The sequence below is a fragment of the Atta colombica genome, unplaced genomic scaffold (genome assembly GCF_001594045.1).
Source record: "Atta colombica isolate Treedump-2 unplaced genomic scaffold, Acol1.0 scaffold225, whole genome shotgun sequence".
Classification (NCBI taxonomy): Eukaryota; Metazoa; Arthropoda; class Insecta; order Hymenoptera; family Formicidae; genus Atta; species Atta colombica.
In genome coordinates this window covers 537,623-556,843 of record NW_017259322.1, presented here as the reverse complement: position 1 = coordinate 556,843, position 19,221 = coordinate 537,623, and the positions used below count along the sequence as shown (strand labels likewise).

At 32.4% G+C, this 19,221-nt stretch overlaps 6 protein-coding genes across 7 annotated transcripts in view; 4 read left to right on the top strand and 2 right to left on the bottom strand.

The window, feature by feature from the left end:
- The first annotated feature begins 584 nt into the window (after nucleotides 1-584).
- Nucleotides 585-2,414, top strand: LOC108688110 (prefoldin subunit 6). Its single transcript, XM_018194215.1, has 3 exons — nucleotides 585-803; nucleotides 1,349-1,544; nucleotides 2,129-2,414. Exons 1-3 carry the CDS (start codon nucleotides 740-742, stop codon nucleotides 2,256-2,258), a joined length of 390 nt encoding a protein of 129 aa, XP_018049704.1. The 5' UTR covers nucleotides 585-739; the 3' UTR covers nucleotides 2,259-2,414.
- Nucleotides 2,415-2,713: 299 nt separating this feature from the next.
- Nucleotides 2,714-4,878, top strand: LOC108688111 (COMM domain-containing protein 2). The gene is made up of 5 exons (XM_018194216.1): nucleotides 2,714-2,967; nucleotides 3,043-3,120; nucleotides 4,110-4,192; nucleotides 4,274-4,447; nucleotides 4,527-4,878. Exons 1-5 carry the CDS (start codon nucleotides 2,901-2,903, stop codon nucleotides 4,731-4,733), a joined length of 609 nt encoding a protein of 202 aa, XP_018049705.1. The 5' UTR covers nucleotides 2,714-2,900; the 3' UTR covers nucleotides 4,734-4,878.
- A 330-nt stretch (nucleotides 4,879-5,208) lies between these two features.
- On the top strand, nucleotides 5,209-7,131 carry LOC108688118 (rhodopsin-like). The gene is made up of 9 exons (XM_018194224.1): nucleotides 5,209-5,242; nucleotides 5,312-5,499; nucleotides 5,575-5,813; nucleotides 5,915-6,021; nucleotides 6,093-6,199; nucleotides 6,292-6,439; nucleotides 6,512-6,622; nucleotides 6,728-6,894; nucleotides 6,969-7,131. Exons 2-9 carry the CDS (start codon nucleotides 5,315-5,317, stop codon nucleotides 7,084-7,086), a joined length of 1,182 nt encoding a protein of 393 aa, XP_018049713.1. The 5' UTR covers nucleotides 5,209-5,242; nucleotides 5,312-5,314; the 3' UTR covers nucleotides 7,087-7,131.
- Nucleotides 7,132-8,172: 1,041 nt separating this feature from the next.
- LOC108688106 (rhodopsin) lies at nucleotides 8,173-10,987 on the bottom strand. The gene is made up of 6 exons (XM_018194209.1): nucleotides 10,421-10,987; nucleotides 9,878-10,213; nucleotides 9,528-9,775; nucleotides 9,186-9,444; nucleotides 8,943-9,109; nucleotides 8,173-8,810 (listed from the first exon to the last, which is right to left on the bottom strand). The coding sequence occupies exons 2-6, from the start codon at nucleotides 10,205-10,207 to the stop codon at nucleotides 8,681-8,683; spliced, it is 1,134 nt and encodes a 377-aa protein (XP_018049698.1). The 5' UTR covers nucleotides 10,208-10,213; nucleotides 10,421-10,987; the 3' UTR covers nucleotides 8,173-8,680.
- Nucleotides 10,988-11,309: 322 nt separating this feature from the next.
- LOC108688107 (DNA replication complex GINS protein SLD5) lies at nucleotides 11,310-12,275 on the top strand. Its single transcript, XM_018194210.1, has 2 exons — nucleotides 11,310-11,497; nucleotides 11,572-12,275. Exon 2 carries the CDS (start codon nucleotides 11,574-11,576, stop codon nucleotides 12,222-12,224), a length of 651 nt encoding a protein of 216 aa, XP_018049699.1. The 5' UTR covers nucleotides 11,310-11,497; nucleotides 11,572-11,573; the 3' UTR covers nucleotides 12,225-12,275.
- A 1,180-nt stretch (nucleotides 12,276-13,455) lies between these two features.
- The window catches only part of LOC108688105 (multidrug resistance-associated protein 4), a 9,115-nt gene continuing 3,349 nt past the window's right edge, over nucleotides 13,456-19,221 (bottom strand). The window contains exons 3-18 of one of the 2 annotated variants that reach the window (XM_018194207.1): nucleotides 18,924-19,058; nucleotides 18,623-18,827; nucleotides 18,324-18,543; nucleotides 18,095-18,251; nucleotides 17,775-18,024; nucleotides 17,391-17,582; nucleotides 17,001-17,287; nucleotides 16,752-16,935; nucleotides 16,234-16,577; nucleotides 15,958-16,178; nucleotides 15,670-15,867; nucleotides 15,024-15,254; nucleotides 14,718-14,948; nucleotides 14,345-14,646; nucleotides 13,589-14,236; nucleotides 13,456-13,512 (exon numbers count right to left, since the gene is read on the bottom strand). In XM_018194207.1, coding sequence (XP_018049696.1) covers nucleotides 13,483-13,512; nucleotides 13,589-14,236; nucleotides 14,345-14,646; nucleotides 14,718-14,948; nucleotides 15,024-15,254; nucleotides 15,670-15,867; nucleotides 15,958-16,178; nucleotides 16,234-16,577; nucleotides 16,752-16,935; nucleotides 17,001-17,287; nucleotides 17,391-17,582; nucleotides 17,775-18,024; nucleotides 18,095-18,251; nucleotides 18,324-18,543; nucleotides 18,623-18,827; nucleotides 18,924-19,058 — 3,835 coding nt within the window. In that variant the 3' untranslated portion in view covers nucleotides 13,456-13,482. Of the gene's footprint in view, nucleotides 13,513-13,588; nucleotides 14,237-14,344; nucleotides 14,666-14,717; nucleotides 14,949-15,023; nucleotides 15,255-15,669; nucleotides 15,868-15,957; nucleotides 16,179-16,233; nucleotides 16,578-16,751; nucleotides 16,936-17,000; nucleotides 17,288-17,390; nucleotides 17,583-17,774; nucleotides 18,025-18,094; nucleotides 18,252-18,323; nucleotides 18,544-18,622; nucleotides 18,828-18,923; nucleotides 19,059-19,221 lie in introns of those variants that run through there. The other variant, XM_018194208.1, reaches the window with a different exon arrangement.

The window sequence follows — 19,221 nt, the reverse complement described above, 5'->3', positions numbered from 1 at the left end:
ATATTTATTTAATTTTTATTTATTTATAATTACTATGCTTCATTTTTAAAAATTGAAAACTTGATATCCTTGATTTAAATATAAATAACTAACTTTAAATATAAATAGAAAGAAATTTGGAAACTCGACGAGATACTATTAGGTATGGGAAAAAGTTCATATTAAAGAAAACGGCGATCTTACGGAAGTTTGCGTTATTAAAATTTAAATGATAGTAATACTGATACCATTAATTTTATGATTTATTTCGTAGATGTGTAATAGAATAGATGTGTTTTTAATATATATGTATGTAGCACATAAATTTTTAGCATTACAGGTATGCATACTTATTTATGCAGCATTTATATAAAAAAAAATCATCAATTTAATATCACAAAACAATAATTAAAGCTATCGAAATATATCGAATCGCACGAAGCGATTAAAGAATGTAAAGTCTGTTCTTTATTTCTGCTCTCTGAACAAGTGCACATAGTGCAATAAATTGAAGCGAAATCAGAGGTTTCTCTCTGGCGAAATAAAATATATGTTTCACTTCAAGTGATGCATGCAGTGCATCAGTTCAGAGAATGCAGGAATAAAGAACGGACTTAAAAAATCTAATTTGGATATGTTGGCGAAGTCTCCGAGTCCGAAGAAGAATTTCCAGTGTTATCGTTAAAAGTTTATTTGTAAAATTGCATAGTGCGATAGCGGCTCATTTCTTAGCACAGTTAAAAATATCTTTCGGACAATCATGGTAGAGGAAATCCAAAAGAAGCTTCAAAATGAAGCCGACACGCTACGACAAATTCAAAAAGGTTAAGAAACGTTCATGATTATTTCTGGAAAGTGTTTAATATAAATTTTGCTCCTCCTTTAAATGCAGCAATGATCTGTAAAATAAAGCATCAAAATCGCCGAATGCGGATCTAAAATTTTTAAAAGTTTCTGACGAAATTAATCACTGTATTCACAAATATTTTCTGATCATATATTCTCAATTTTGTACTTAATTAATTCGACTATTAATTATTACTGGCTGAAGCTAATCAGTATTAGCAAGAATCATTAAATAAAAGAAAGCTGAAGCTCCTTGTTTATCTCTCATTGGGAACTTTTCAATAAGCGACACTATATAACATAGTGATCATTTCATGATCTTTATTTAACATTGGCATAAAGGATGTAATGATTCACTATGTTACATTGTGTCATCTGTCTTTTGTTTGAAAGCTCCTATTATTTTTGATATTATTGCTTTTTTAATTTGATTCTGTCTTCTTTGCTAGATGATACCAGTAATAGACAAAAAACCAATTATTATATATAAAGAAGAATCACTATGAATTTATTATATTTGCAGAATACAACAAGGCGCTGAGCCAGAGGCAGCAACTAGATGGTCAGCTGAATGAAAATATTATGGTGAAGAAAGAGCTAGATATTCTAAAGGAAGAGAACGATGTATTCAAGCTGATAGGACCTGTGCTCGTGAAACAGGAATTGTGTGAAGCCAAACAGAATGTTGACAAGCGTATGGATTACATCAAGTCTGAACTGTAGGTTTGCTTTTATTAGGGTAATATTCATAGCCTGTTCTTATTTCAAAACTGTCTTAATCCTTTGAGCACCAAAACTTTATAATAAAGTAACTTATAGAAGATCTTGTTTTCTAATAATTTTTGGCATTGTTAAATTTTGTTCTAGCCTCAGAATCTTAAAATTTTAGGGATTCCTTCCCTCCATAAATCATAGAAAAAGTAGATATATGACATCTTAGGGTGTTAACAGAAAGCTGACTTATAATCTTAATGAGCCTTCTACAATAAGCCATTAGTCATAAATTAGAAGTCAAAAGCTAAAAATTGACAACTGTGATTGGTCAATTTTTAGCTTCTGATTTCTGATTTATAATTAATGGCTTATTGTAGAATGACCATAAGACTTAAATCATAAGATATTGTCTTAAGGTTATACTTCAGTCTTGGCTTTCTGCCAAGACCCTTAGATTGTACTCCAAGACAATTTTAAATATAAAAATTAACTATAAATACTGGCCTAAATAAGAATCAGTCATGTAAATACTGATCTAGAAATCGAACTGCAACTGTTTCGGATTTACATGTAAGGAAATGAATTTTAGGAAACGTGTGGACGACTTGATGTCTACCCTAGACAAAAAGCTGGATTCACAGAGGGATGTGATAGATAAATTGCAGCAAGCGTTTCAACAGGCCCAGATTAAAGCATCGATAAACCAATCGAAATCATAATATTGTACAGATCATGACTTTGTGGAATTATTACATTTGTATGATTAATCACTAATGCTTAAGTGACATTAAGTATAATCTCTTCTAATTCGGTATGAATGTCATGTTTGGTTCATACATTTATTTATACTAGACAATTATTAATATAAAGCTTGGCTACGTGTCATAATCATTCAAGTGCAATTTATGTAAATTAAATACTGTATAAACTCTCTTTCCACAATATTCTCCCTTTCCTCAAAATCGATTCTTACATGATTAATAAGATGACTGATTACTTTCTAACGTAATGTAAAATTTAGCTTCAATTTATTCTTTATCTTAGTCTAATCTTTAGAACATTAGGAAAAGATAAAAAGTAAGTTAAACTGACAATAAGATTGATCTACATTGATAGAAATATGGATATAAAAATTATTTCGAGATATGTAAACACACATTTATGAAACTGCTATTAATTATTGAAACTGCGCGGTGCGTAGTACATGGAACAATGGAAAGTGATGGAGAATCGAGAATCAACATGGCGACGATGTAGTACCGCCTGTCTTGAAAGAATTGTAAGTAATTTGAGAATTCTCGTATGGCTGTTAATTTTCAGCTAATTAAGAATTTTAACTGGTAAACACTCCAAGAACGAAAATGTTGTTAACATTGAAGCCGAATCACAAAAAGCATATGCTGTTCCTAGTTGAACAATCGTCACCAGGTAAGAGCGAATTATCTGCCGATGAATGAATTTGTTTCACAGAGAAACGTAAAGTGAAGCATATTCCCTCCGTAGTTTTACAGGATTTCTGCAAATTGGCTCTGGATTATTTGCAAAAAGGCCCGAATGTCAAAGTATATAACGCTGCTGCTCGTACGTATTCGGATAACCAAATTTAATTTTGCAAGCAGATTTTGAAATTATCTGTTAAAAATATTCTGCAAATTGTGTTCGTTGAATGTCAGCAGAAATACAAAAATCAGGGTTGTACTTTATATTTCACATTTTACGTTTACATGTTTTACAATTTTTACATATTTATATCAAATTTACATGAATCTTTTTTATGTAGACAATATAAGCATTATATAAAATAAAAATATATATTGGATAACGCATAAAAAGAAATTGTTTTGTAATTATTAATATATCTGACTAGAAATATTGATAAATAAATATATATAAGCAAAATAGAAGTTTTATACAATCTAATGCAAAGATAAAGAACATAGGCTTCGATAGGCGTCATTTCTACAAATTGTTTACATGTGACATATAAGACATAAGACACTTATTTTCTTTTTAGTTAAATTATTAAACTTCTTGCAGACTTCTCTTTTTTTTCTCCAACATGGAAAGAAAAAAGAAAAAAGATAAATCGTACAAAAAGTTTAGTTAAAAAAACAAATCTGAGGTCTATTTTTTTAGCTCAAATAGTATGTGTGTACATATACTTTAATGGCATGAATTTATAGTGAAATAAATATATATTTGATATTTGGCGAAAGCGAGAAATAAAGTTCTACTGCAATAAAAACTCTATAATAGAACATCTATAGTTTATATAGTTTATATTAGTTGCATATATGTAGATATAGATTAGTAGATATAGATGAATAACGTACAATCCTGATCAAAATTTTCTAACAGAATGTAATAACAGAATAATTGCAGAAATTAAATCACATCTGCCATTTAAATGATGAAATTTACTTTATTTAATCCTTTTGTCAATGCATGAATATACAGGTATATATTTATATGAATTAAAAACACAAGTTTAACACAAACATAGATAATGCTATAATGATCAAAGTGACGTACAATTGCTAACTATATAAGTTATCTTGTTCTTGTTTTAGAAAAGTTAAATGTTGAGCTGGATGTGATTAAAAATTCGGTAGAAGGGTTGGTCAATCTTTTGTTGGAGAGTTGCAAATACAAGGTAAGATTTACCAAAGTAATGCAAAATAATAGGATGTTTACTGAAAAAACTTGGAAAATCTGAAAATTTTGAGTTTTATAGCTAAGCACGGAGGATTTTCGAGATTCCATGGTCGCCTTAGGTTTCACGGAAGACAAGGAAGCGATATTGAGTAAATTATACAGCATTAAGAAGGATGAAGTCTCGGATGCATTGGAAGAGATTGGATTTAAATTGTCGAGATACCATGACATGGAATGGAGATTTGAAGTACAGGTAGCGGAGTCTTCATATCCCTCGTTTTTTCCTCAAAGCGTTTCAATTTATAATTGAATTATATTACTCTGCATTATAGATTGCATCAAGATCCTTATTGAAACAAGTTGCACCACTCATCTCTCTTGACTTATCGCTGAAGAATCCCGAGAATCCCGAGGAAATTGAACACATTCTGCTACAAACCGATCCAACTAATTTACTTCATATAACTCAAGAGTTAGAGGAAGCTCTGCAAGAAAGTCGCAGTCAACATATTAGGAGAATTTCAAGAACAATAAAATGAAGCTTTTTGTAATTTGTAATTATATTTGAGACAATTTGTGAATATAGTGTGTAATATATAACTATATATAAAAATAGATATAAATATAAAAGATTGATAAGTATAAAAATATAAAGAATAAAAAATTTTTTATCTATAAAAAATACTAAATGAATATAGCTCCATTATTTAAATCACATTTGTTATCAGCTTCTGTAAAGTTTCATTCCGATCGGATTATTCCAAATAATAAGTGACAGTAATTGACATGCATAACATACATATTACATTCATATACATTATACTAAGGGGATAGGTACATTTACATATGTAATTGGATGATTTTATTGGATTTCTATGCCTATATAAAAGAAATTTGCGCTCTTCTACTTATACTATAACAGTTACTATTACAAGTTATTCTTTGTCACAGACTATTGATGTTTTAAAAAAATTAGGAGTTTTGCCTCGAATTCAGAATCTAGATCCAGCAGAAACAGTTGTATCTTGAAACATTCCAGTGTCAAGAAGTATGCATATCTGTTATTTTTTATGCATTATATCTAAATGATCCATACTTAATTACCAATATTTTGCAGAAAATGGAGTCCCTTATTACAGTAAGTACCGAAAATTTGACTATTTTCTCTGAGAATTCCACCATGGCGTTTGCTGATATAACAAGGACGATCGGACCTCGAGCTATGCAGCAAATTATGTCTTTCAATAATAAAACTGTAGTGAATAAAGTACCTCCGGATATGATGCACTTAATCGATCCACATTGGTTACTTTCGATTTCTCTGTATTCCTAAACCATTCGTATTTGCAAAGTAAATCTCATTAAACTCTGGAATTACAGGTATCAGTTTCCACCGATAAATCCAATGTGGCACAAAATTCTAGGCCTTGTGATGATTGTGTTAGGATTTATGGGATGGTGCGGTAATGGTGTTGTAGTATATATATTCTTGATGACACCCTCCCTAAGAACACCGAGCAATCTTCTAATAGTAAATTTGGCATTTTCGGACTTTATTATGATGATCATTATGACGCCTCATATGATGATCAACTGTTACTATGAGACCTGGATATTAGGTAATGCAAACTTTTTCTTTCCATTATACTAATTATTGCATTTGTAATATAAGTTTAAATTGATAATGTGTAAATAATGTATGAATTAATTTTATATTAAGGGCCGCTAATGTGCGATATGCATGCCATGGTTGGTTCCTTATGTGGATGCGCTTCAATATGGACTATGACTGCTATTGCTTTGGACAGATACAATGTTATAGTAAAGGTATATGTATAATATACTCTTATATTATTATTAGTATGTGAACAGAAATCAACATACCTAAATCTCTGTAGGGTATGGCGGGAAAGCCACTCACCATCAAGAAAGCATTACTCGAAATTTTAATAATCTGGCTCTTCGCTTCAATATGGGCAATTTTACCCATAGTGGGATGGAATAGGTAATATTAAGATAATAAAAAATTATGATTATAAGAAAATATGCTTTACAATAGAGAAGAGAATGTTGTAATATATTTTATAATGTGATTAGATATGTACCAGAAGGCAATATGACCGCTTGTGGTACAGATTATCTTACTAAGGATTGGAGTTCCAAATCATATATCTTGGTGTACTCGATATTTGTATATTATATGCCGCTGCTTATTATAATTTACAGTTATTATTTTATCGTTTCGGTAAGAATATTCATACAATACAGCATTAAAAAAAATTTAATGTATATCATAAATACATTTTTTAATTAATAGACAGTAGCTGCTCATGAAAGAACAATGAGAGAACAAGCTAAGAAAATGAATGTTCAATCTTTACGATCTGGAGATAATCAAAATATAAGTGCAGAAGCAAAATTGGCAAAGGTGAGACAAAAAATATATTAAAATTATAAATATATTATGTGCGCTAAAATATTGAAAGAATGATTTGAAGAAAGTCAGGATATACATTCACTTTATTAATTACAGGTGGCACTAATGACCATTTCTTTATGGTTCATGGCTTGGACGCCGTATCTGGTTATTAATTATGTCGGTATTTTCGGTATTGCTAAAATTAGTCCTCTTTTCACCATCTGGGGATCTCTCTTTGCAAAGGCAAACGCTATATATAATCCAATTGTTTATGGAATAAGGTAAATGAGATTTTTAAGCAGGATATAATCATTAATGTTCTTGTATTGCATTAATATTTTTTTACTCTGCACAGTCATCCAAAATATAGAGCGGCATTAAAGGAAAAATTACCTTTCTTTGTATGTGGCTCAACTGAAGACCCATCTGTGGCTGCGAAAACTGCAGAAACGTCATCTACAACTACAACGTAATTCCAAGAAAACAATGTATTGTAATTTCTATATATGTGATATATGTTTAGGGTATGTTTCTCAAGGAAACGAATCAATAATAAACGCGCGCGCGCGCGCGTGTGTGTGTGTGTGTGTGTGTGTGTGTGTGTGTGTGTGTGTGAGTGAGTGAGTGATAAATGTAAACGTATGAAACATTGGTAATTTGTAAAGGCTAAATAATCGGCGATTATGCAAAAAAACATATATGGAAACTTTGAGTGAGCTGATTCCATGATATGCTGTGATGAATTCTCATTTTATTTCAAATCTTCTCCTTTGTTCTTTATTTTTATTGCAGATGATTAAATATTTACAGGAATAAATAATAGAAGGCATTTAATACCAATTGTATAGATATAGGATATTATTCAAATCATTTGGCATTATCATGTAATGATTTAGTAGAATATCTATAGGCTCTTAAGATATAATAAAAAAAATACTAATGCATAGTATTAGATACGTGTATACAGCGTGTTTTATTGTAGTTAAAATAGCTAATTTTTGGAAATTATGTGACTTTAGAGAAAAATGTTTCAAACAGAAGCTGTATAACTTTAAGAGGAGCATAAGATACTATTGGTTTGACCTTAGATAGTTGTTTAAAGATCACGTGAAGGGCATCTTTAATTTTTTAAGTAGAATCCTCTATTTTTTTTCTTTACATATTCTTTTAGCCAAAAAAACAGTATATAATGAAATTTATTTTCGAATTGTGAGACTTGAAACATTTTTTTGTAAAAATGAAAATAAGAAGTCCAATAAACGATTGAAGATTGAAATGAATTCATGTGTTTTCAGAAAGACGCATTCGCAAACATTGAAATGAATCCTTTTTCAATTCCAATGCATTTTTATTTATTTATAGAAATTGAAATCTCGTTTACTGGGTAGATAGCACTATCTTGTATCCTTTTTAATCCTCGTACAACTTTCGTCTAAAACTTTCTCTAAAGTCTCATGATTTTCAGAAACTGATTGTTTTAATTAAAATAGGACATCCCCCCCCCCCCGTATATGTACACACACGTTAAAAAATTTTTGTGATTGAATAGAATTCGTTTGTGATTGCATGCAGTATCTATTTAATTCTATAAAATTAGTTACAGATATTGTTATAGCGATATATTACCGCATACCGCATATAATGACGGTATAATTTTTAGCAATTATATATTTGCTAATTCCAAAGTGACATATATTTCCAAGAGATGATAAAATTTACAACTGCGTTATGAGCCATTTATGAGAGATTCGTCTTGTGGTGCGGCCGAATCATACAATGTTTCATAAACTAACAGCTATAATGAAACTGTTTAACCCTCGATTTTTCTGTTAAAATTTTTCGCATATTCGCTTGGCTGAGGTTCTCGCTCTAATCACACTTTTTCTTATATAAAATATCACGGTTAAATATATTCTCGTTAGTGACGTATCTCACTTGCACACGTTATTTAATGCAATTATTTACAACTCATGATGATGCGATTTCTGTACGAGAATATAATAATATTTCACGGCATTTACATTTATTTAGTAAATGTATTCCATCGTCAAAAAAATCATTGTTATTTTATGCGACAGATTTTTCGCCTTCTGTAACTGTGGTAGTCGTGGACATTGTGTCCGCGCCAGGCGCCGGCTCGGTGGCACACGCCAGAGATGGGAACCTTTGGAAAAGAGCAGCTCGATATTTGGGATGGCTGGAATCACATAGAAAAAAGATTAGTTTCGCTAGAAGCATGTGAGAAAATTCATCTACTTTATCGTATTCTATCTGTAAAAATACATTCCAATGACGACATACTTCAGAAAATGGAGTTGTTGCGATTTACCTGATACCGTACACAATGGGATTGTACACAGCATTGGCTTTGGCAAAGAGAGAACCCCAAATTGTGAAGAGCGGACTGATTTTAGTCGTCTCGAAGATGCCTGCGAAGTTGATGATTAGGTATGGAGTCCACGCCATAAACCACAAAGAGATGGTCATGAGAGCTACCTATAATTAGTAACATTGTTATAGCGATCGTATAAGTGAGAACAATTCGCGAGAGTTTACAAGCAAGAAGGCTTGCCTTCGCCAGTTTGCATTCGGTACTGGTGCTCTGGTTTTCGGCAGATCGCAGAGAAGCGACGTTCATCTTCTTCGCTTGCTCACGCATGTTCTTTTCATGAGCGGCGACCGCTTGAATGATGAAGAAGTAGCTGTAGATGATGAGGAACAGTGGCATAAAGTAGACAAAGATGCTATAGAACAGGATGTACGATCTGGATACTATGTCCTTGGTTAAATAATCAGTACCACAGGCAGTCATGTTGCCTTCAGGCACATAGCTATGGAAAGGAAATGTATGTTGCTAATAATTCATAATATTCTTTAATAATAGTTAATATTATTTTAGACTTTTGCATCTCACCGATTCCATCCGAACAGTGGAGCGATTGTCCAAAGTATCGTAAAGAGCCAAATAGCGAATATACGAATGAGGGCGCCTTTAATGGTCATTGGCTTAGCAGACAAGCCTTTGACAATTACGTTATACCTATCGAATGCGATCATCGTCATCGTCCATATGGAGCCACATCCGAACAGGGAGCCCGTCATGCCGTACAATTCACAGAACAAGGGTCCTAGCACCCAAGTCTCATAATAGCAATTGATTACCTGTGCACATCGTTAATTGAATATACAGGTCACACCGAATATTATTGTCGTATTGAATATTTTGAATACTTTGTATCATGAATACTTTGGATTAGAACGCACCATAGCTGGAGACATCCACAACATCATTAAGAAATCAGAGATGGCAAGATTGACGACAAGCAAGTTGCTCGGAGTGCGAAGACTCTTGGTGGTGGTAAATATGTATATCACCATGCCGTTACCGATGATAGATATTGTGCCAAGGACGCCGATAGCGAAACCAAGAAGTCCATGCCATAGAGGATTCATCGGCGGGAATTGATACCAGTGAACATCGACCATGTGGAGCATCTCCGGTGGCACTTTGTCGACCACTGTTTGATTACCAAATCCGCCTCCTTGTGCTGCCCATGTGTAAGCTGCATGGCTTGGTCCAGATACGAAAGACATAGTGAACTGCGAAAGTCTCTATATTAATTAATATTCTCTTATGCGAGATTACTTATATACTATTTATAATCTGGACTGCTTAACGTTGAAAAAATTTGAAAAGAAAAAATGCAAAACAAAGATAGGAAGTTATTCGTCAGCAAGTTTGAGCTTTACTGAATTTTCACGTTTCCTTGCAGATAATTACAGCAAGAAAATAAATTCATGACTTGCCTCCGTTCTACTTGGAAAAAATCGTCGTGGTGAACGAACTAATCCAAGTAAACTGTAGGATCGTCGGCGTGATGTAACGGCCTATCCGTGAAGACGCTTGCAGGTAGAGTTCCCTGTTCGGTCCACCATCGGCTGTGGCTCGAAGCTGCGCGATGACAAGCCGCGCTTAAATATACGTCGCGAGATCTTACGTGTTTGCGACTATATACAACACTTTTCTAAGTCGGCAAACAGTCTTAAGAAGTTCTCTATTAGATTACGCAGGATTTGGGAATACCTTGAGAGTACCTTGAGTTGCCGCACATAGAAACCTTACGAGAATGCAACAAGAATAGAATGCGGAAAATCACTTGATGATACAGATTGATCAAATTCAACAATTCAGTGTCTAATCTTAATAAATTTTCTAATTGTTAAAGAATCAGATTTATATTAAAATAATACTGTAAATAATTTTAATTTATTTTATATGTTTTATAAATTTTAGTTTATATATTATATATTATAATTTCGAAAGAGAATAGATTAGGAGAAAATATAAATTGTAAATACAAATAAATATATTTATATATAAAGTTTTATTTTATTTAAAGTTCCTGAGTAGTCATTACAGAAGAGCCATTTGAATCATAACGTTAAAAATGACACATAAATTTGTGTTACGCGTCATTTGTAAATAAAGGCAATTTAGATAAAATGATAAAATCGCTTTAAAACAATCGTAAAAAAAATGAACGAAAGCTATCCTTATCTTTCCTGACAGTCAGTATATTTATATATAACAAACTCGAAGAACTCGTCAATTTCGAACGAGATACTGCGCGATTAAATTCAAACGCAATCGATAGTAAGATCAAAATTTATTAAACTTCGAGATAATCACGTGGGAAATTCGAAAGCGATTCAAAATGGCCCGAGCCGGGAACTGCCGAGAAGCAAATATTAGTAGAACATAGAGTTGATAGCGGTTATGTGCATCCCGCCATAAGTGCTGGACGATGATGGATCGGTGATAGCATCGTGATGATTCGTAATATTTATATCAACGACAGATACTTTCAAAAATCAACACAATAAGTACGCAAAAGGAAAACAAAGTGCATTTCTTTCGCGCGCGAATATTTTTAACGATTATTATATATAATCAACAGCCATGGAGGAGAGCCTCGAGGACAGTTTGCTAGACGATGGGGATGGCGTCGGGGAACTGACGGCGCAGACGGTGCTCCAGGAAATCGAAAACGCTTGGATGAACGAGAGGTTCGCTCCAGAGATCTTGCCGCATCAGTCCGACTTGGTGGACTGCATGCTGCAACAGATCGCGCACATGGAAGAGAACATCAAGAGGTTAGACAAGAACGATCTGCGAACGTTAGTCCACCGGATGGAGCTCGATCGGATCAAATACATCATCAGCAGCTACCTGCGAGCACGCTTGGAGAAGATCGAACGATTTACGATTCATATCCTGTCGGAGGAGACAAATAGAAGTCCGGAGGAGGCTTATTTGACTCCAGGTGAGTTGCGTTTCGCTAAGGAGTACCTGGCCAATCTGGAAACATTCTTCAAAACGGTGGCTTTACAACATATGCCATCTAACTTTCAGCGATTTGAAGCGAACAAGTTTACCATTAAACCTAATCTGCAGGCGCATGTGTTTCTACGTGCTAATCAAAGGGTTACTGGCATAGTTCTGCCTGGTATGTTGAATGAAGAAATAGACTTTGAGGAAGGTTCGCAGCATATCATACAGTATAGTGCTGTAGCGAACTTGGTCAAATCTGGTGTAGTGCAGTTGATTTGACCTGGAATTGCAGTTCTTTATTTTTCTTATTTTAGATCAAGGAAACATAGTTAAGAGACAAAAAAGTTTGTGATATATTTTTGTATGTATCAGTATATGTACCTCTATTTATTATATCATTATAAAATCTCAATATAATTATTCATTAAAAAGAAATCTTTAATAATTTTTTTCAACTTCATATAGAATATCAAAATTTATATTTTTATTTGGCTATCGACAAGTAACATATTCTCTCATTTCCTATATGGAAATTTAACATTGTATACAGAATTAGAAAGTAATATGTTACTTGTAATTATTACAAATACTTTTTTTATGACTAATGAATACATCCTTTGTACATGTACAATACAGCCTTAGATCAAAATAATAGGCACCTTATTAAACAGTATTTAAAGTTTTAATCAAAAATTAATATATGATATTTCCTATAAATTATTCTTTGTTTCAAGATCTTTTTAAATTTATGTATAATGTAACAGAAAAGAATAGTAACCGTAACAAGTTACTTTTATAAAGTAACTTTCTTAACTTTGGATGCAGCATTGAACATATTGCATTCCCCGATAATTAAATTTTTCAACAGCCATTTAACTATCGATAATAGCATTGTAGACTTATATTGTAATATATTGTACTTTGTCATTATTTTTCAAATGAAATTTGATATTTGTATGATATTCAAAGTTATAAAGTGGTATCAATTCTGTTAGAAGTTCTTTAAATTTTTTTATAAAATGCTATTTATAAAAATTTAATAAAGGCCTAATTGTATGTAATTAAAAAGAAAAATGATAACTTTACTTTGCAATATTAACACAAATAAACGAAGAAGTCATATTCAATCAAAGAATCTTGATGTCTAATAATATTTTTTTGTAAATTTTACAATTTCCAATTCAAGCAAATTGTTCGTCGATTATTTCTTAAAACACAATTGTAAATTGAAGCTGGAATACGAGATATTACAAATTAAATTGACTTCCATCTGGATCTTCCTATATTTTGTGAGGGCATTTTACTAATTCTATCACCGAAGGTAATAAAAATATATAATATTATTTCTTTACACACAAACGTTTATAAAAAAATAAGTACAAATTATTTAAAATAATTAAATATTACAATCTAATCAGTTTTCAGTAAAAATATTGCCTAAAAAAAAAAAAATAAAAACTGAATTATTTAAATTAAAATTAAGTAAAAAGAAATAAGTAAATTTGTTTCTTTAACACGGACATACTTCTAGAGTAAATCACAATAGTTCATGCTGTTGTTCATACGCCTGTAAACAAAATATTACACTTAAATATCTTTTTAATGTTTTTTTCTCATTCTTTATCATCATGGAATTGATTTACCTCTTTGGCACATTGTTTAAGTTGTTCTGTCATCGCCTTTCCAGTTTCTTGCACCATACTGCTGAAGTGACCTTGTTCGTTTTGTAACAAAATGTATGGATGATCGAATTCTAATAATTGACCTTGATCCATCGTCAGTACTTTATCGTTGTCCATTATCGTGTTCAATCTGTGCGCTATTGTTAATACTGTGCAGTTTTCGAATTTCTTTCGGATCGTAGTTTGTATGAGTGCGTCCGTCGTAGGATCCACATTGGCAGTAGCTTCGTCGAGCACAAGTATTTTATTATCTTGTAAAATCGCGCGAGCTAGGCAAACCAACTGTCGCTGTCCGACGCTGAAGTTACTGCCGTCCTGTTCGACACGATAGTCTAAAGAGTCTACCATGTGTTTTAATTTCACTTCTTCTAAAACACTCCACAGATCGGCGTCATGAAACTTATAAAAGGGATCGAGATTATTTCGAAGCGTAGCGGAGAATAAAACCGGTTCTTGCGGTATTATGGAGATTTTATTTCTCAAATCGTGAAGCCCAATCTTCTTCGTATCAATGTTATCAATGTAGATAGTGCCGTCAAGTTGTGCCATGCGAAACAAAGCGGCAATTAGAGATGATTTCCCGGCTCCGGTACGACCCACAATTCCAATCTAAAAAATTATATAGAAAGAATAATTTAGAATAATTTAGAATATAATTATAATTATTTAGAAAGAGATTATTTGATAACGGATTTCATTTGTACAAGTAGTAATTACTTTCATGCCAGGTTTAACGACAAAACTTAAAGATTTAAGAACGGGTAATTCAGATTCGGAATATCGAAGATAAACACGATCGAATTTAATTTCTCCCTTAGAGGGCCAATTACTCGACGGTTTATCTTTGGGATTACTCTCAAATGGGCCTTCTTTCTCGAGCTCGGTGAATTGCATTATTCTTTCTACGCTCGTCATCTGTGTGATCGTCTCTGCGGTTTGACGTATTCCGTACTGTACCATACCGCATAAAATGAGCACTTGCGAAATAGCTAAACCGACATGTCCGGCGAAAGTGTTTTCTAGCAAAGACAAAAAGATCTGTATTCTATTATTACGAACTCTGTAATTAGTAATTGTATCAAATACTTACCATCATTTAATGCAATAAAACTATATGTAACAATGGCGATAAATCCGATAGATACTATGTCCAACGCTAAACCGAATACTGTGCCAGTTGCGATAATTAGTGAATAGGTGCTAGTGTGTAAATCTTGATGTTCGTCAAATTGTTTGCGAATCATCTCCTGAGCACCGGTAGAACGTATCGTCGTCAGACCCGACAATGTAGAATTTACATGTGAAAACATGGGACTCTTCGCTAAAAATTTAACTGAACGTTAATTTTAAACACGAAAGATAGCTTCAGATTGTCTAAAGAAGGAAAGTAATTTACCAATTCCTTCCAACCGTTTTGTGGTTCGCGCTATTGGAAGATAAATTTTTCTTATTATGCCAAACAAGAAAATCATAATGATTACAGCGAATATAATCCACCAGTTGATAATAAGTACTTGAATCAGAATTCCAATCATCACCATAAATATTTGAATGGATGTTGTCATAGTGCTGGGCAATATTTCATCTACTGCGCCCATGTCCTTTGAAAAACGATTTAAAATTCGACCTAGGAAAGTACAATTCTTATTTATTTGTATCCTGTTACGTTACATTAATAATTGCTGATCAAACACTAAGAACCGGTTATTCCATCTTCGGATAAATTATGTGATAATTTACCTATATAATTTACCTATTGAATAAACAAAATAATAAAAAAGTAAGAATATAAGAGAGTTAAGCCGGCGGAACATGATGTTTGATTTCCTGTTGAATTTTTAGCTGGATTGGAATCTAGCTATCATTTTGACTGCAGTAGTGAGTAATGCCAGCATCGCAGCCAATACGATGGCAAGATTCTAATAATCCAGCAAAAAAATAAGCAGCGTATGGCGCTGGCTTAAGAGAGTAAGACAGTGAGCTAAAATTTACCGAAAAATGGAACAACTCAGCCTAAGTCAATATATAGTCATATACTTTACCAGATGGATTATTATCAAAGAACGACATTGGTGCTTTAAGTACGCACGAAAACATGAAATTATGTAAATTCTTGCTGGCATTCATACATATCTTGACGAAAATTAAATTTTTTATTGTCGTTACTACAATGCTGGTAGCAATAAAACCTCCATAAATCCATAAAGCCATATTCGTATCGAGATAGTATATATTTTCATCTATAATTTTGATCTAATTTGAAATAAAGTAGTAAAACATTTACGATACAATTACAAGACTGGATATATTGAAAAGTAGGAAATACTAACAGTTATTGATAGTAAAATTTCGTGACGATATAGTATCATTGGACATATCTTTTCTATAATAGTCTGTAGTTGTTACAAATTCCATGAATTCGTTATTAATATTCGATGCATTTTCTATTTGTCTAGTAGATCTCAGTGTGGAAGAAAGCATTGTAAAATTGTTCACTGCACTATGCTGTAGTTCGCGCATAGCTTTGATACGCATCTCTTCTTGTCTGGTCCTGTATCATAAAATTTATTACATCTAGGAATAGATTCTTCCTCATAAAAACTTACCAATAACCAACCCAATAGTCACAACCATTGTTTCCAATTTGTCCGAAAATCATGCAAAACAAAAAGAAGATAATCATGATGATCGAAGCACCGCTACGCAAATATTTCCAATAAATCAATTTTGATAAACTTCCTTTAGCCAAAAGCTCTTCGGTTTCTTGAGGCTCGGCTTTCTCCGTATCTTCATCATTACTGTTTGAAATTATGTCAGACATAGGATTTGCGTCAATTTTTAATGGTTCCTTCATCTTTTCATTAACTTCTTCAACTTTCATTAATATTTCCAAAAAAATCGCACGTTTTTCTTGAAGGGCTATAAATGTACCTTCATCTTCAATTTGACCCTTTTTGAAAAAATTCACGTAATTAAATTTCATACACTTATAATAATGTGCAAATGTATTCACATAAGTAATTATACGCGCGCGCATGTGTGTGTGTGTGTGTGTGTGTGTGTGTGTGTGTGTGTGTGTGTGTGTGTGTGTGTGTGTGTGTGTGTAACGTAATATTTTACATACATTATTAAGGATAACAATGTAATCGCATTGTTTCAAGTACTGCAATTGATGAGTCACGAGAATTCTTGTTTTGTTTCGCAAATAATTGTTTATACATTCATTAAATAAGTGTCTACCAACGTGAGAATCAACAGCAGATAAAGGATCATCGAAAAGATAAATATCAGCATCTCTGTAGACAGCTCTATAAATAGCAGATTATGTAAAAATATGTAACACTGTTTTGCAAGTGCAATATAACAAATTTACCTTGCTAGATTAATTCTAGCACGTTGTCCACCGCTGAGTGCCATACCTCTTTCACCGACTAAAGTCTTATCACCATATGGCAGTTGTTCGAAATCTTTCATAAGAGCGCATACGTTTACAACATTCTGATATTTAACGTTATCATAAGGCTGACCAAACAAAATGTTATTTCGCACTGTACCAGTAAACAGCCAAGGTTCTTGGCCAGCATATGATATTTTGCCATTTATTTGTATTTGACCTTGCAATGATTTCAATTCGCCTAAAATTGCTTGCAGGAAAGAACTCTGAAAATTAAATAAAAACAGATTTTCTTAAAATAAATATTAAAATTCGTTTTACACAAAATATTACACACATATAAATATAGAAAGTATTCAATAGATATACCTTGCCTGCGCCCACAGGACCAATAATGGTGTAGAGTTTTTTATCTTTAATTTGAATGTTGATATTATGTAATGTATTTACAATTTTAGTGGTTGTCCACGAAGCACTAACATTTTTCATTAAAATACTTGTGTCTTTGATAGTTGATGAAGATTGTATCAATGGAACGTTCTCGTTCAATAACAGGAAATTCTATTAAATTTCAAACTTTATTTTCATTCTGTTAGCATTTCTGTACTATAATTATTTACTGCGTAACAAGTGTTTGAAATTTCTTAAATTTTTATTTTTCTATTATCGTTTTGATTTAACATGTAACAATTAATGACTGATTTATATTTATTTATCTTTAAAGTTGGTCTCAACTAAGTAAAATGATTTTACCTCAATTCTTTTTATAGAAACTGCTGCTTCAGCAGCACCCGCTACGGCCAAAGGATAAAATATTGCCATAGTAAGTTGAAGAATATTAAAATATTGTGCCAGTGAGAATACTTTATCGGCGGATATAGAATGTCCACAAAGTACGTAGGCCATAATTGTAAAATATAACGTTGTTCTTTCCGTGAAAACACAAGAGGCTAACGTGAAACCTCTTAGATACGATATTAGAGTGAGAACATCGATTTCATATCTAGACGAAATAATACATTTATTACGTTAGATTTCTTCATAGTAACAATGAAATTGAAATATATACCAACTTTCTTGCACAATTAACTAATTCCGCAAATGGTTTCTCCCAAGTATACATTTTAATAACTTGTATGCCCTTGATTATTTCGGACATCAAGCGAATTCTTTCGTCAGTTCTTATTGCGATTTTTGAACGTAACTTCGAGGTACATCTACTTATGTATCCTGTAAAGTACGTAAAAATTAGTAACTTATATAGTTAGTTAATTATTATATATATTTGCAATTGTATGTTACCTTGAAGAGGAATAGTCTGAATTATTATGAAAAATACACCGGCTAACGAAGCAATGCCGACGCTCTGCCATATCATAAATGCAATTATGGATCCTTGTATAGGCAGGATCCAAATGTAATGTAACGTTAAAAACAATTGCTCGAATTTTGACATGTCGTTTGATAACAGATTAACAACTTGTCCTGGAGTGGTGATTGTAGAACTGGATAAGCATAATATCTAGAGAAAAACAGATATTTAAAAGATTCTTAGAGAATGGATTAAAGATCTTTAAAACACTAATTAGCCTAATAGAGACCTTCCTGTATATTAAAGAGGAGCTTGCTATTCTCACTCGCATTCCAATCTCCATTAAGCCCATATTCGAATGATGAGTTATCATCACTATCATTATTCCTAACATTATTACACCAGAAGCGTAAAGATATGCTTCTTCCTGAGTAGATGCTGCTCTTGGATCAAAGTGCCAAATGAACAAACCCAAAATATATATTTGCATAGTTCTGTAAAACATATTTTTATGAGCAAATATTATAATGAAATCATTATAATATATATAGTATAATATATATATAATATATAATATAATATATAGTTACCTCACAATGGCAGCTAACACTAAAACCCATCCTCCGTAATAAAAAAATGACCATATAAATGTTTTCTTCAAAGCTGTAAAAAATTTAGGCTTCCTGCCATCCTTCTTAGCTGCGTGCACTTCATTTTTCCAATTCCTGAAAGCATTTACGTGTTAAAAAAAATGGGATAATATTAGGTGTAATAAAAAGAAATCCATTATTTTTGCATGAAATTGAATGGAAAAATAATGGATTTCTTTTTACTACACCTAATATTATTAATAATATATTATGCTGGGTAGCGATCATGCAACTTTGT